Here is a 15,000-nt window from a genome sequence, read left to right on the forward strand (position 1 = left end):
AATGACTTGTTTTACAATACAATATTTCAAGGCGTTGAATTGGTGGTATTGGTAATAACATTTCTGTTAAGCCTTCAGCAGTTGTTATTTTGTTATTTCAAAAAGAATATACTTACCACTTGTCACTTAAAGTTATTAAATCTTCACAGATTTTATTTCATTAATGGCATTTTTCAACCTTTAAAATATTTACAGAATTAATAATTAGGACAAATAACTTTTTAAATTAAATATATTAGATATAGAACAATTAGAACAATTTACAGCAACAGTTGATATATGATTACAATAAAAGCAAAGCAAACAGTTACAATCATCTGTGTCTGAATCGTGATTAAAACAACTTCCTGGGTTTTGATGCCCCGACATCAGTTATTTAAGTCAAGTCCAGCTTGCAAGAGGTTGAAGCTCTGATGACAGTTTCAGATGGTTTCTCAGTCCATTCAAACAACATGTGATCCAGTTAAAGGGAAACCTGCCGCTATGCTCCAAGAAGCTGATTGGATACATCCACACAGGAAAACATGATGAACGGAGAGAAGCAACAGCTTGAACATCACAAGAAGAGCGAGACGGTCAAAACTTCAACATTTTCACAGCCTCGTCCCCAACACACGTTAATATTTAGACACGTCACGTGATCCGCTACAGGTCGAGCATGTTCAGTTTTATGGTTTTATCTGCTCCTGCAGCTCGCGGGAACATAATCCCCAAAAATAGTTCCTATTCCTGGACAACCCTGCAATTGATCACATGACATTATTGACAGTTGCACGTCAAAGTGTATCAGCAGACAGAGAACAAGCCAGTGAAAATATTCTGACAGTTTCTGCTCAAAATGCAGCACTTCTCTTTCTCCCATTATTTTGTTCATTAGACAGCAAATTGTGTTTCATTTTGGGCTCCAGCTTTTTCCCACAACTTCATATCCACCACCAGTCTACCGAAAGCCAAGTTTATACTTTATAATCTTAGTTTTGTTCATCGAGAAAAGTCCTTTCAGCCTCACAGTGCAGCTAATCTGCTACATGACGATATCAACGTTCAAGTGGGACCGACGTCGTGTTGAAGCGAAGCCACTGAACTCCTTTCTGCTCGTTTCCATCACCGACACCAGAAGCTCCGTCCGGCTTCTTCACGTCTCTCTGCTCAAAAAGGGGGAAAGTAGGTCCATCGATTTTAGAGCCATTGTGCTCCGTATGAAGTCTGACTGGTTTGGAAGGTCCAGTCCTTCAATTACAGATGAAACAGGAAATGTCTAACATAATACAATAGAAATCCCGTAAGTAATAAGGGGGGTGGAGGAGGGAGGCAGCTGGTAAAGGCAGGGCGGTGTTGGAGTTCCATATGGGAGGAATCTCGCACATCTAAGGGCCTTTTACTGGAGAACCGAGGCATGTGAGGTTCGGGTTTCAGCGAAGGAAGTCGACGAGCGGACATGACAGCTCACTGTAACTTGATGAGGGAGGAATTACAGGCGGCACAAACAAACACGGTCTCTCTCTGCGCCTCCGGAGCTGAGGAGGAAACCACAAGAACACAATGAGACACAACAACAGATGATGAGATGATGAGACGGGTCGCGTCCCGCTGCTCTTCATGCTCTTCTTCTCACCTGTCGCCCCCATGCACGACCTCAGCACCTTGAAGGAGCAGCACCGCGAGCAGAAGCTGTTGCCACAGTTACTGCAGTTTCTCTGCAAATACAAGAAGACATCAGGTCGAAGAGAAGACAAAGTTAGACATGATGACATGCGGTCTGAATTTATCCACAAGTCTCACCCTTTTCTTCAGAACTGAGAAGACGGCGCTGCAGCTGGAACAGTTGCCTTTGGAGACAAAAAGAAAGAGAACGAGACTTTCAGAGACTTCTTTCATCGCGGTGGTAAAGCAGCAGATGAACTGAGGGGAGGAGTCAGAGCAGACGGACCGGTGCTGGCGGTCGGGTAGCGTTTACGCAGCTTCTCCGTCAGTTTGGACACCTTGCTGCGTATCGGTTCGTTGCGGCTCAGAAGACCATTTTCAGAGATGGTGTCGTACTCGGGCGCTCCGAGAGGCCCGTCATCATCCTCCTGTTTCCAGGAAACAGGAAGAGGAGGCGGTTACACACCGTCATCACAGAGGGTTTTACAAAACCATCCAAACGCAGCAGAAGGTCTGAACTGGCTGAAAGTCCTCCAGTTCAACTCGTTGATGTTTGGCAAACATCAGTGAAGCGCCGTGACGGCGAGATTCGACTACGAGGGTGATGATGAAGGAGGGAAAAATACACAGCTGGATTCTATCTGCCAATCAAAAGACCCCCTCAAAGAGCAGACAACAACCTGCTTGCACTGATATCCTTCTACATGGAGAACACACTCGTTTTCTTCAGAATCTTTGTTTAATACAAACATCCACCCTCAACAAAGAGCTCTTTTAAAGAACGTGGATTTAAAAGGTTCGTTCCACATTTGGGGAAGTTATAATTTCTTAGTTTAGAGCTCAGTGTAAAACAGAGAGAAGGAATAGTTCCACTGGTTGCATGAGATGCTGTTAATTAAAAAAAACATGCAAAACACTTCATAAAATGCTTTCAATCAAAAAACACACACACACACACACACACACACACACACACACACACACACACACACACACACACACACACGAGGACTCTTGAAATGGTTTGAGGAGGCAATGAATGGATGGACGATGGACGGATGGACGGTTCGGTAGGTGGATGAGTGGATGGATGGGTGGGTGGGTGGATGGACGGAGGGAGGGAGGGATGGATGATGGACGGATGGATGGACGGAGGGAGGGATGGATGATGGACGGATGGATGGACGGAGGGAGGGATGGATGATGGACGGATGGATGGACGGAGGGAGGGTTCGGTAGGTGGATGAGTGGATGGACAGAGGGAGGGAGGGAGGGAGGGATGGAACAGAAGAACTGGTAAATCCACTTACCACTAAGACCAAAGGTGTTTCCTTGTCAGGAATGAGAACAACACATGAGAACAATGTTAGTTGTTAGTTGTTAAGTCGTTTCCGGGGCGATGAACCGTGAACACACCCAGCAGCATGCTTCACATCGCAGAGCAACAACTACACTACAAGGTAACAACACATGACGCTTATGTGTCACTCTGTATACGGTAGAGCCAGTTTACTGGTGACGGGGGGGCTATCGTCTTCCAAACAGAGGGGGCGGGGCAACGCTCACCTGCAGTGAAACTGAATGTTCCTGAGTTTCAAGGACAGCAGAGAAAAAGAAACACAGGAAGTATGTCATCAACATGAAAAAGGTCATTTTACATACTGATCCAAAAATAATGTTTACAGCGTGTAAATGCAGATGGAGACGGATCGTTTATAAAATTCAGCCTCAGTATTTGTTAATATGTTAATAAATTGGAAGGGAACAAACTTTTAGTCCCAGACGTCTTTTCAAGGAACTAAAAGGCTCCTTCAGCCTTTTGCTGTGTTTTCACCAGACTAACAAACACTACGTAAACCTGTCCGTACCTTCTTTTTCTGTGTTTTAATAGTGGGAGGCAAACTAACTTACAGGTGCATTACTGCCACCTACTGGACTGAAGTCACCATTTTAAACTCCCAATGGATTTCATCCTCGGCACATATCATCACGGTCGGCCTATTTGTCTTGTGATCACTTCTGCAGCTCCATGTTGAAATAAAGTGTTGCGAGTAGGAAGCGCTATAATAAAGGTCTTCATGCTGAGTGAAGATAACGTACATATTTAAAGGGCCGGTACCGCTCAAGACGAAACGCTTTCCTCCTCACACATCTTAATGTCCGCATCTCAATTTCTGTAATATCATTATTCATACAGTGACCGGTCCGTGGAGGATCGAACTTCTTCTAGCTTTGGAGTGAAATATATGAATGTCTGTTAGTTTTTACAACTTCGTACTGTACGAAGTATGAGAGCTACTAAATGTTCTAATCGAGCTGTCTGCCAACAACAAACACGTTCATCAGCACAGGGAATACCTGTCTTTATCCTGATGGCTTTTATCACTAGTTTAACAAGAAACATTTGTATAATTACATCATCACATCTGACATTAAGAAGAAGCTCTGGTGGCCAGAAATGAAAATAATAATTTTAAAAAAACCCGAGAATTACAACAAAAAAGGAAAAGATTAGAGTTTTAGGGAAATACGTGAAAGTTGTAACTGAAAAGTGCACGTTCAAGTTTTAAGGTTGCATTCACCTCAATAGCATCCTTAAATTCATCATCAGGCTCCGCCTCCTCAGCTTCCTCTATACTGCCAGGAGACAGGTCCTGTCAGCAAACACACAAACTCACTCATAAAGATTTGGTCGTAACATGTACGGCTGATGAAATCCCTGACGTCTTGTTATAAACTGAGGTGACCGTCTGAAAACATAATCATACAAAGTATAATTATTAGATCCTGCAGTGAGTGAAGTTTTCCGTCCCTTCATGGCTTTGGTGGAGAATCCAACCAGAAGAGAGAAGTTGGCGCCGCGGATGGACAGAACACATCCATGCAGGGTTTTGCGTTGCAGCATGGTTCAGTAATAAAGCCCACATCCTCTCCACCTCCTCACCTCCAGACTAGTTGGTGTCGGAGTCCGGTCCAAAGAGTTGCCTTGTTCCTGTTCTTCACAGACCCGCTCTGAGGCCTCAGCCTGACCCGCGCAGAACAGCTTCCTGAGGTCCAACACAACTGGAACAGAACATCACAAACTCCACTTTATCTTTCAGCGTTATTTTCAACCCTCTTTAAAACGGGACGGACTGACGGACACGGACTCACCTCTGCAGAAGTCTCTGTTCCACAGGAAGATGGCGCTGTTGAGACCAGCGAGGACCCAGCTCACAGGAGCAACATAGAGCAGACACACCACGATCAACATCCCCCCATAGAACCTGGAGGGATTACCAGAGTCCGTTCACACTGAACAGAGGAGAAGTGAAACTACCGACCCGGAATAATAAGATAAGATCATAATAATAATAAGATAAGATCATAATAATAATTAGATAAGATCATTATAACAACATAAGATCATAATAATGATTAGATAAGATCATTATAACAACATAAGATCATAATAATAATTAGATAAGATCATTATAACAACATAAGATCATAATAATAATTAGATAAGATCATTATAACAACATAATATCATAATAATGATTAGATAAGATCATTATAACAACATAATATCATAATAATAATAAGATAAGATCATAATAATAATAATGAGATAAGATCATTATAACAACATAAGATCATAATAATAATTAGATAAGATCATAGTAATAATTAGATAATATCATAATTAGATACGATCATAATAATTAGATAAAATCATAATAATTAGATAAGATCATAATAATAATAAGATGAAATCATAATAATAAGATAAGGTCATAATAATAAGATAAAATCATAATAAGATCATAATAATAATTAGATAAGATCATAGTAATAATTAGATAACATCATTATAATAACGTATCATAATAATAATTAGATAAGATCATAATAATAATTAGATAAGATCATAGTAATAATTAGATAAGCTCATAATTAGATAAGATCATAATAATAAGATAAGATGATAATAATAATAATAAGATCATAATAATAATTAGCTAAAATAATAATAATAAGATAAGATCATAATAATAATTAGATGAATCATAATAATAATAGGATAAGATCATCATAATATAATAATTAGATAATTATCTATGATTATTAAGATCATAATAATAATTAGATACGATCATAATAATAAGATACAATCATAATAATTAGATAAGATCATAGTAATAATTAGATAAGATCATAATTAGATAAGATCATAATAATAATAACATCATCATAATAATAAGATCACAATAATAATTAGATAGAATCATAATAATAATAATAGGATAAGATCATAATAATAATTAGATACGATCATAATAATAAGATACAATCATAGTAAAACAATTATATAAGATCATAATTAGATAAGATCATAATAATAATAATAAGGTATCATAATAATATTAAGATCATCATAATTAGATAAAATCATAATAAGAATAATTAGATACGATCATAATAATAATAGGATAAGATCATAATAATAACAATAATAAGATCATAATAATAATAGGATAAGATCATCATAATAAGAATAATAGCATAAGATCATAATGAGAATAATAATAATAGGATAAGATCATAATAATAATATTAATAATAGGATAAGATCATAATAATAACAATGATAATAATAGGATAAGATCATAATAAGAAGAAGAAGAAGATAAGATCATAATGATAATAGGATAAGATCATCATAATAAGAATAGTAGGATAAGATCATAATAATAATAATAATAATAGGATAATATCATAATAATAATAGGATAATATCATAATAATAATAATAATAATAATACGATCATAATAATAATAATAGGATAAGATCATAATAATAAGATGCTGTTTACATCACTTCTTAAACCAGATCACACAAACAGGAGCTCACATCTCAGAGTAAGAAGGACTCACTGCATGCAGTGTGTGTGTGTGTGTGTGTGTGTGTGTGAATGTCTGCGTGTGTATGTATGTGTGCGAATGTGTGCGTGTGTATGTATGTGTGCATGTGTGCGTGTGTGTGTGTGTATGTGTGTGTGTGTATGTGTGTGTATATGTGTGTGTATGTGTGTGTGTATGTGTGTATGTGTGTGTGTATGTGTGTGTGTATGTGTGTGTGTATGTGTGTGTGTGTGTGTGTGTGTGTGTGTGTGTGTGTGTGTGTGTGTGTGTGTGTGTATCTGTGCTGACCTGGATGACTTGCTGTGATTATCCCAGTACAGGACCTGATAAATAGCTTCTGCTGAGTGACAAGCAGACGACAACATGTCATCCAGGTGCTTCAACCTGGTGAAGACAGGAAACACAAACACGGTCAGAACAAAGACACACTTCACCCAGTCATGAACACACAGCAGGTGTTAATGTCACAGGTACACACAGGTACACACAGAGGTACGCACAGGTACACACAGGGGTACGCACAGGTACACACAGGTACACACAGAGGTACGCACAGGTACACACAGGGGTACGCACAGAGGTACGCACAGAGGTACGCACAGAGGTACACACAGGTACACACAGGTACACACAGGTAGACACAGGTAGACACAGAGGTACACACAGGTACGCACAGGTACACACAGAGGTACGCACAGAGGTACACACATCTTTCTTTTTCTGTATTTCTTCTTTGTAAAGTATGAAGAGGAAATGAAAAGTTTTCAGAAGCAGGTTTTGATTCAGATTTAGTATAAAAGCAGAAATCTCTAATCTATCTGCACATAAGTTTTCTGATATAAACGGATATTATTTTGTTTTTACAGATTATTATGCAGAAAACGATGATTGGGGTCATTTTGATTTTTTTTTTTGTGTTATTTTCTTATTAATAATTATTACATTCGCAGTGAAGTTCACTGTATGAATGAATTGATTTAATTTGGGGAAATAAAGGTTATAATTAACCTGTAAAATATCACAAGTGTTTGAAAACCATAAATCAGTTGATATATGAAAATCAGAAGTGTTTTATTCTTTATGAACATCCAGTAGGAGTCAGCTGGAACCACCAGCCCACTAAAGGAACAACTCACTGACTGCTTTTGGGGTGTTCGTCAGAAAAAACAAGACACTTGAGGATGTTATTGTCATTTCAGGTTTTTTTTTTACAATTTTATAGACTTGTTCCTAATAAATGATCTATAAATCAACAAATCAACAAATGAATCCTGAAATAAAACGATCATTAGCTGCAGTGGTGCAGTGTTTGTCTCACAGGTCTTTGACTTCCAGCATGGCCTCCTGTTTGGTGAGATGAACTGTCTGCAGGTCTCTGCGGTGCACGGAGTGATAGCGCCTCCTCTGGAGCTCAGCTTCTGAAGCTCCGCCCCCACACCTGTCCTGCAGATAACCCAGGGCAGCGGGCGCAGATACACCCAGCACACTCACGGTGAACCAACCGACTGACAGCAGGGAGGACAGAACAAGAGGTTAATAAATTATTCAAGCACAAGACACCACAATAAAGCCGCATGAATATCAATTATCAATCAATAATCAATCTCATCCTACCTTCATTCACAGTGCAGAAGAAGACATTCAGGAATAAACACACCAGCAGAGAGCAGAGCGGCATCTTCCATCTGAAACAAGATCACACAGATACTGAGAAATATATGTCTGTCTGAAATCACACACACACACACACACACACACACACCTGAGCAGGAAGCGGCTGAGCTCCACGGCGTCTGTGATTGGTTCCAGGAACAGAGACATCCTCTTATAGGACACCACTGTGTTGAGGAGGTCAAAGTTCTGTGTGCAGCGAGGACTTCCCAACTCGGAGGCGTCTGGAGATCCGGGGTTCTCCTTAGAGAACGTGTGCACCAGCTCCCCCCGCTCCCCCCGCTCCCCGGGGCCCTGAGAGGGGTCCTGGACCGCTCCGGTGCCATGCATCGTCATTCCTGGAACACAGTGAGGACAAAGACAGCCGGCGGGATTCAGGAGGTGACTTGACTTCAACAGATGTCAGCTTGTCTTGTATTTATGTGTATTTTAGTGTATTTACATGTATTTCTGTGTATTCCAGTGTATTCTTTTTTTTTATACACTTTATTAATCCCGGAGGGGAAATGTCTTCACGACAGCAGGGGGGCTCTCAGGGGGGGCTCTCAGGGGGGAGCTGCTGCAGCAGGCTGCCACTAGCGCGGCGCCAGGTAACCTGACCTGAGGTGCATGTTTTTGGATGATGGGAGGAAGCCGGAGAACCCGGAGAGAACCCACGCAAGCACAGGGAGAACATGCAAACTCCGCACAGAAAGGCCCAGGACCGGATTCGAACCCGGAACCTTTTTGCTGTGAGGCGACAGTGCTAACCACTGCACCACCGTGCCGCCCTTCCAGTGTATTCCTGTGTATTTATGTATTACAAATTGTGTCTATATTCAAACCAGATTTCAGAGTATTTAATGTTTATGTTTAGTTTATATTCAAACCAGATTTCAGAGTATTTGACGTTTATGTTTAGTTTTTATTCAAACTAGATTTCAGAGTATTTAATGTTTATGTTTAGTTTATATTCAAACTAGATTTCAGAGTATTTAATGTTTATGTTTAGTTTATATTCAAACCAGATTTCAGAGTATTTAATGTTTATGTTTAGTTTATATTCAAACTAGATTTCAGAGTATTTAATGTTTATGTTTAGTTTATATTCAAACCAGATTTCAGAGTATTTAATGTTTATGTTTAGTTTATATTCAAACTAGATTTCAGAGTATTTAATGTTTATGTTTAGTTTATATTCAAACTAGATTTCAGAGTATTTAATGTTTATGTTTAGTTTATATTCAAACTAGATTTCAGAGTATTTAATGTTTATGTTTAGTTTATATTCAAACTAGATTTCAGAGTATTTAATGTTTATGTTTAGTTTATATTCAAACTAGATTTCAGAGTATTTAATGTTTATGTTTAGTTTATATTCAAACTAGATTTCAGAGTATTTAATGTTTATGTTTAGTTTATATTCAAACTAGATTTCAGAGTATTTAATGTTTATGTTTAGTTTATATTCAAACTAGATTTCAGAGTATTTAATGTTTATGTTTAGTTTATATTCAAACTAGATTTCAGAGTATTTAATGTTTATGTTTAGTTTATATTCAAACTAGATTTCAGAGTATTTAATGTTTATGTTTAGTTTATATTCAAACTAGATTTCAGAGTATTTAATGTTTATGTTTAGTTTATATTCAAACTAGATTTCAGAGTATTTAATGTTTATGTTTAGTTTATATTCAAACTAGATTTCAGAGTATTTAATGTTTATGTTTAGTTTATATTCAAACTAGATTTCAGAGTATTTAATGTTTATGTTTAGTTTATATTCAAACTAGATTTCAGAGTATTTAATGTTTATGTTTAGTTTATATTCAAACCAGATCACGACAGTAAATGTCAGAATTCAGCGGTCGCCGATTCGCCGCAGGAAGGATCCGCACCTCCTGGCCGAGCCAGGAGGTGGTCCCCGCTCCCCGGTCCCGGGTCCCCGCTCCCGGGTCCCCGGTCCCCGCTCCCCGGTCCCCGGTCCCGGGTCCCCGCTCCCCGCTCCCCGGTCCCCGGTCCCCGCTCCCCGCTCCCCGGTCCCCGCTCCCCGCTCCCCGGTCCCCGGTCCCCGCTCCCCGCTCCCCGGTCCCCGCTCCCCGGTCCCCGCTCCCCGCTCCCCGGTCCCCGGTCCCTGACTGTGAGCGAACATGGAGGTGTTTTTCTTACCTCGGTCTGAGCTCCAACAGCAGCCAGCTCTCAGGAAACTAGCGCGTCCCGCCGACACCGGCCGCCTGGCGGAAGGAACAGCCTCCGGATCCACGCAGCTCGGTCACCATGCCAGCAGTCTGCCCTTCTGGACCAGAACCCGTCCGAACCTGCCGCGTTATTAAACTGTCCACTCGTTTGACGACAGAACCGCAGTTTGTTTGTGGACCTGCTATCTTTGTTAGCTCAGCCTCCGTCTTGTTGTGGGAACGTCCGCTTCCTCGTTTAATCCAGGCCGAATAATTGATAGCCGAGAAGGGGGGCAGATGTCCAATCCAGTCGATCCCAGAGTGGAACGATCGTTGGTTGTTGGAGGGTGTTTTGGAGACTTTTGTCGCCTCCACTTCCTTATATATATAAATATACATAAATATATATATATATATATATAAAAAAAAATATATATATATATATATATATATTTTAACTGACCTTTAAGATGAAAAAATGCTGAGATTTTAAAGGTTTTTTTTGCTGTCGTTGGCCTAAAAAAAAAATCGAGAATAAGGTCTCCTATCCTCTCCTCCCTCCCTTCCTTCCTTCCTCTCTCCCTCCCTCCTCTCCTTCCTTCCGTCCGTCCTTCTTTCCTCCCTCCCTCCTTTCCTTCCTTCCTTCTTTCTTTCACACACACTGATTTTGCTTCAGATGGGTTGTTGTGCAATCTTTAGTTAAAATAAATGACATTTGTGACATTTTGTTATCAATTAAATTTATGCATTTAAAAGTGAAGCCAGTGTCCTGTGTGACCACCAGAGTGCAGTAGTGAGCGGATGACCGTGTTTGAGTCATGTTAATGAGGTTGTTCTGTCAGTGACCTTCCTCTGTTTCCTCAGGACCACATGCTGTTAACACTTTGTCCACTTTCTCAGCAATGTCCACTCTTTATTTACTAAATCACATTATTGTTCAGAGTCAACATAACACACATGTTGATAAGTGAAGCACATAAATCATTTCACCAACAGGATGGAGTCAGAAACACAAAGAGGATGATGACACTCGGAGTCACACTGAAACACATCGAGTTTCATCGTCAACTGTCACATTGAGCGTGAAGCTCGATGGTGACGTCACGCAGCACGTCGTTACAGAGGAAGAGGAGGAAGAGGAGGAGGAGTAGGAGGAAGAGGATGTGGTCCGAGAGGAGAAGCTGAGATGGTCCAGACTAAAGAGACTCCATGATGAGGACTCGTCTACGGAGAACGACTCCGTGTGACATCAGTCATGGAGGAACCTCAGAAACGATGGTTCTGATGGTTGTCTGTGTGCTTCACTCATCTTCACAGTTTCTGTCTTTCACCAGCGTTGGGCCTGTTTGTTTTACATAAAAACATTTCATTTGAATTATAGTGAATATTGCATAAAACAATCTTTGCATACAAAGTCCTGCAGCGGTTAGGAAGGAGTCAACACTTGTGGAGCTGCTTGCTGTGAGCCCGTTGGTGGAACTTCAGCCCGCCGCAGTTCCTGAAAGACTTCCCACACTGTGTGCAGACGTACGGTTTCTCTCCGGTGTGGATGCGGAAGTGTCGCGTTAAAGCTCCGGAGTGACGGAAACACTTGGAGCAGACGGAGCAGACGAAGGGCCTCTCGCCCGTGTGGATGCGCAGGTGAGTCTTCAGGTTCTCCATGCGGTTGAACTCTCGGTTGCACTCGTGGCAGCGGAAGGGGCTGCAGCCCGGCGGGTACAGCTGCAGCCGGGCCTTCTTGGTGCTGGCGGGCTGCTGCTGCAGCTTCTTCTGGCACTGAGCGTGGTGGCGGCGCAGCAGGCTGGGCAGGTGGAAGGTCTGACCGCAGCTCTTACAGGCGTAAAACGTGGAGACGCTGTGGTCGGTGACGGAGTGGCTCAGGTTACGGCTGGCCCGGACCTGGACACCAGAAACCTGGACACCAGAAACCTGGACACCAGAAACCTGGACTCCCACCTGGGATGCTGCTTCTGGTACTGGAGCCGGTTCTGACAGCTGGAAGATGTTTGGGAACTCTGAGGAGAGAGATGGAGGATCTGTTGGTGGTCAGTTTAAAGCAGCCAGAAGACAATACAGTATTTACATGGTGTCCCAAAGACACCCCACCCCCCACCCCTCTCCCCCTGTTGCTATAGAAGGACCCTGTCTTCCTCTTACCCGGATCCAGACCGGACACCTGATCCGGGACTTCAGGCTTCCAGTCCTCCAACATTTGGGACTGAGCGGCCGACAGACACTGCAGGCTGAAATCCTCCATTTTAATCAGGTCCAAACTGCAGGACGACCCGTCACTCTCCTCGTCCGGGTTCTCCTCGTCCGGGTTCTCCTCGTCCGGGTTCTCCTTCTTCACGGTCACCTGCTCTGACGTAGACATGCTGTCGATGTGGAGACGTGGTGGCGAACCTCGACATGGTGGCTTCGTGCTTTCTACCTTCACCATGTGTGAAGTCTCTTCAGGGACACATTTAGTTCATAATATTTAAAAACAGTTAGAGGAGACTTCATATTGGGAAGTGTCAATTCTTAGGAATATTTCCTGAGTTTGAAGAAACCACTCAGAGAACTGAAAAACTGAAACCTACCGAAGTTTAAAATGCAGCAACATGATACTAATAGATGATATTAACTCACTTTAAAGTAACGACGTCTGTAGAAAACGAGGGAACATATGAAACGTTCAAAATAAAATGAATGATGATTAAAACACTGTATTTTACAAGCATTTTAGTTTCATGCAACATGGTGTTGACTTTATTTTGAAAATGTTTTTGATGAGTTTCATAAATATTAACATCCACAAATCTGAAAACGGCTGTAAAAAGGTTCTAATGTTCCTGCAGGAATCCTGTTGGACAACTTCGAACTTGTGTCTACAAAATGTGTGAAAACGGTGCAGCTGTTTGGCTCTCTGCAAACTTCAACTATAAATACATTTATAAATATAAAAGATCATCTCACCTTCAGGACATCCATTACTTTGTTCTTTCATTGCATCACTGACACACTGAATGTTCACGTGACTTCTCTGCTCCTCATCTCTGTTCACGTGGTTCTCGTGTTGCTCAGCAGGAGGTCCTGCAGGAAGACTGCTGGCCAGTGCGGGGTCAGAGGTCATGTGACTGCAGTCCTGGGGGGGGGGGTCGTTTGTGAAGTTGGAGAGGAGATCAGCAGGGGGACTGTCTGCTCCCCCCCTCCCTCCCCCCTTCAGGAGATCAGAGTCCAGCAGAGCTTCCGCCCTCTGCAGCCTGTGTTTGAGTGACAGGTTTTCTCTCTGCAGCTCTTCGTACATGTCTTTCGCCGCCAGACTAACGATCTGCTTCACCTCTCCAACAACCATCTCCAGCGCCACTCCGAAGGCTCCGTGCACCGCCGCGACCAGCTCCTCCTGGAGGCACCGCGCAGCCTCGTCTGCGGCTCCTTTGGTTCCGTACGAACGGGTTCTGGTCGGGTTCGGCTGCGGCTTCATGCTGCCTCCAAACACACTTCAACTGTCTCCAGTAATCTGGTGAGAAACGAAGAGCTCCCAGCCACGACCTGGATTTCTTCTTCGTGGATCTTGTGTCTGTCGCCTTGTTGTCAGCAACGTGAGAGGTTTCACTTCCGCCAACAGCATGCGACACCTACTGGTGTCCAGACTGAACTGCACCCGTTTAAAAAAGACAATAACAAAGTACTGAGAAGCCCAAGTTTATTATTCTGACGAATAACAGAACAAGCCGAAGGTTGATGGTTCAGAAGGCACATTTAATAACAGGGACATGATGGAACAAGTCTTCAGTCATGGGATTTATAGCAGTCCAGCTGGGAAAGGATCCAACCAGCAGGTCCGAGGATGGCCGCAGTCATCCTGGTCAGAACCAACACCGACTCCTGCAGGACAGCAGGACACAGCAAAGAAGTCAGGGACAATTTAAACGATTGAAATGGGTCAATTTTAGTCTCTGATTGAATTTTTTTTTAAAAAGCCTCTACAGGTGTATATATAAGAAAACAAAACCTGGTGGACCTTTAACTCACCATAAGACCTATTTTATCTCTTGGTGGTTTGTCTTGGATGTAAGTGGCTCGTTGTTGAACAGCTGTCCAGGGAGCATCAGCCCGTCGAGCCTTCAGCAGGCCAACCAGTCTGCGCATGTCTGCCTGTGAGAGGAAAAGGTCTGAGCAGGTGCCGCACGCGCTATAAGAAGCTGTCCTGACACACCTGAGACACCTGACACCTGTCGGCTCGTAATGAGGACGCCTTCAGGTGCTGCAGGAGGACACGGAAAAGCTGTGGTGACGTCTGACGTGTGAATTTATCTGATTTAACTTTTTTGTGAATGACGTCAGAGTTCCAGTCAGGTGAATGTTTTATAGCAAAGGTTTGAATTATTGTTTTATAGCAAAGGTTTGAATTATTGTTTTATAGCAAAGGTTTGAATTATTGTTTTATAGCAAAGGTTTGAATTATTTTGGTACCTGTAAAGTACACAGAAATATTCACCGAAAATAATCACTGGAGCTTATTTGTGACTTAAAGTTTGAAGTTTTTCATTAACAAAATAAATCTTTTCAAAAGAAATTGTGATAATAGTTTTTTTCTTTTTTAGGTGCTGTGTAATCTGAAGGATTTAAGACTACTGAG

General features: G+C 41.9%; 3 protein-coding genes across 5 annotated transcripts in view; 1 reads left to right on the forward strand and 2 right to left on the reverse strand.

Moving 5' to 3' along the window:
• Window positions 1-126: 126 nt before the first annotated feature.
• Window positions 127-10,695, reverse strand: zfyve27 (zinc finger, FYVE domain containing 27). 3 transcript variants are annotated; one of them, XM_069139736.1, is made up of 14 exons: window positions 10,369-10,693; window positions 8,312-8,558; window positions 8,164-8,234; window positions 7,868-8,054; window positions 6,838-6,933; window positions 4,798-4,910; window positions 4,589-4,707; window positions 4,227-4,298; window positions 3,211-3,231; window positions 2,955-2,975; window positions 1,931-2,072; window positions 1,783-1,829; window positions 1,616-1,697; window positions 127-1,517 (listed from the first exon to the last, which is right to left on the reverse strand). In XM_069139736.1, the coding sequence occupies exons 2-14, from the start codon at window positions 8,554-8,556 to the stop codon at window positions 1,447-1,449; spliced, it is 1,287 nt and encodes a 428-aa protein (XP_068995837.1). In that variant the 5' UTR covers window positions 8,557-8,558; window positions 10,369-10,693; the 3' UTR covers window positions 127-1,446. The 3 variants fall into 3 exon arrangements, with proteins under 3 accessions (XP_068995837.1, XP_068995838.1, XP_068995839.1); XM_069139737.1 differs by lacking the exons at window positions 2,955-2,975; window positions 3,211-3,231 and having other exon boundaries at window positions 10,369-10,694; XM_069139738.1 differs by lacking the exons at window positions 2,955-2,975; window positions 3,211-3,231; window positions 4,227-4,298 and having other exon boundaries at window positions 10,369-10,695.
• Window positions 10,696-11,141: 446 nt separating this feature from the next.
• On the reverse strand, window positions 11,142-13,952 carry LOC138192408 (zinc finger protein 287-like). Its single transcript, XM_069139787.1, has 3 exons — window positions 13,335-13,952; window positions 12,534-12,827; window positions 11,142-12,391 (listed from the first exon to the last, which is right to left on the reverse strand). The coding sequence occupies exons 1-3, from the start codon at window positions 13,840-13,842 to the stop codon at window positions 11,814-11,816; spliced, it is 1,380 nt and encodes a 459-aa protein (XP_068995888.1). The 5' UTR covers window positions 13,843-13,952; the 3' UTR covers window positions 11,142-11,813.
• A 567-nt stretch (window positions 13,953-14,519) lies between these two features.
• The window catches only part of avpi1 (arginine vasopressin induced 1), a 4,067-nt gene continuing 3,586 nt past the window's right edge, over window positions 14,520-15,000 (forward strand). Inside the window, exon 1 of the mRNA XM_069139788.1 lies at window positions 14,520-14,717. The gene's annotated coding sequence lies outside the window, so the exon portion shown is untranslated. The remainder of the gene's footprint in view (window positions 14,718-15,000) is intronic.

This window comes from Embiotoca jacksoni, unplaced genomic scaffold (genome assembly GCF_022577435.1).
Source record: "Embiotoca jacksoni isolate LCO1_2020_lvr unplaced genomic scaffold, fEmbJac1.0.p SCAF_85, whole genome shotgun sequence".
Lineage (NCBI taxonomy): Eukaryota > Metazoa > Chordata > Actinopteri > Embiotocidae > Embiotoca > Embiotoca jacksoni.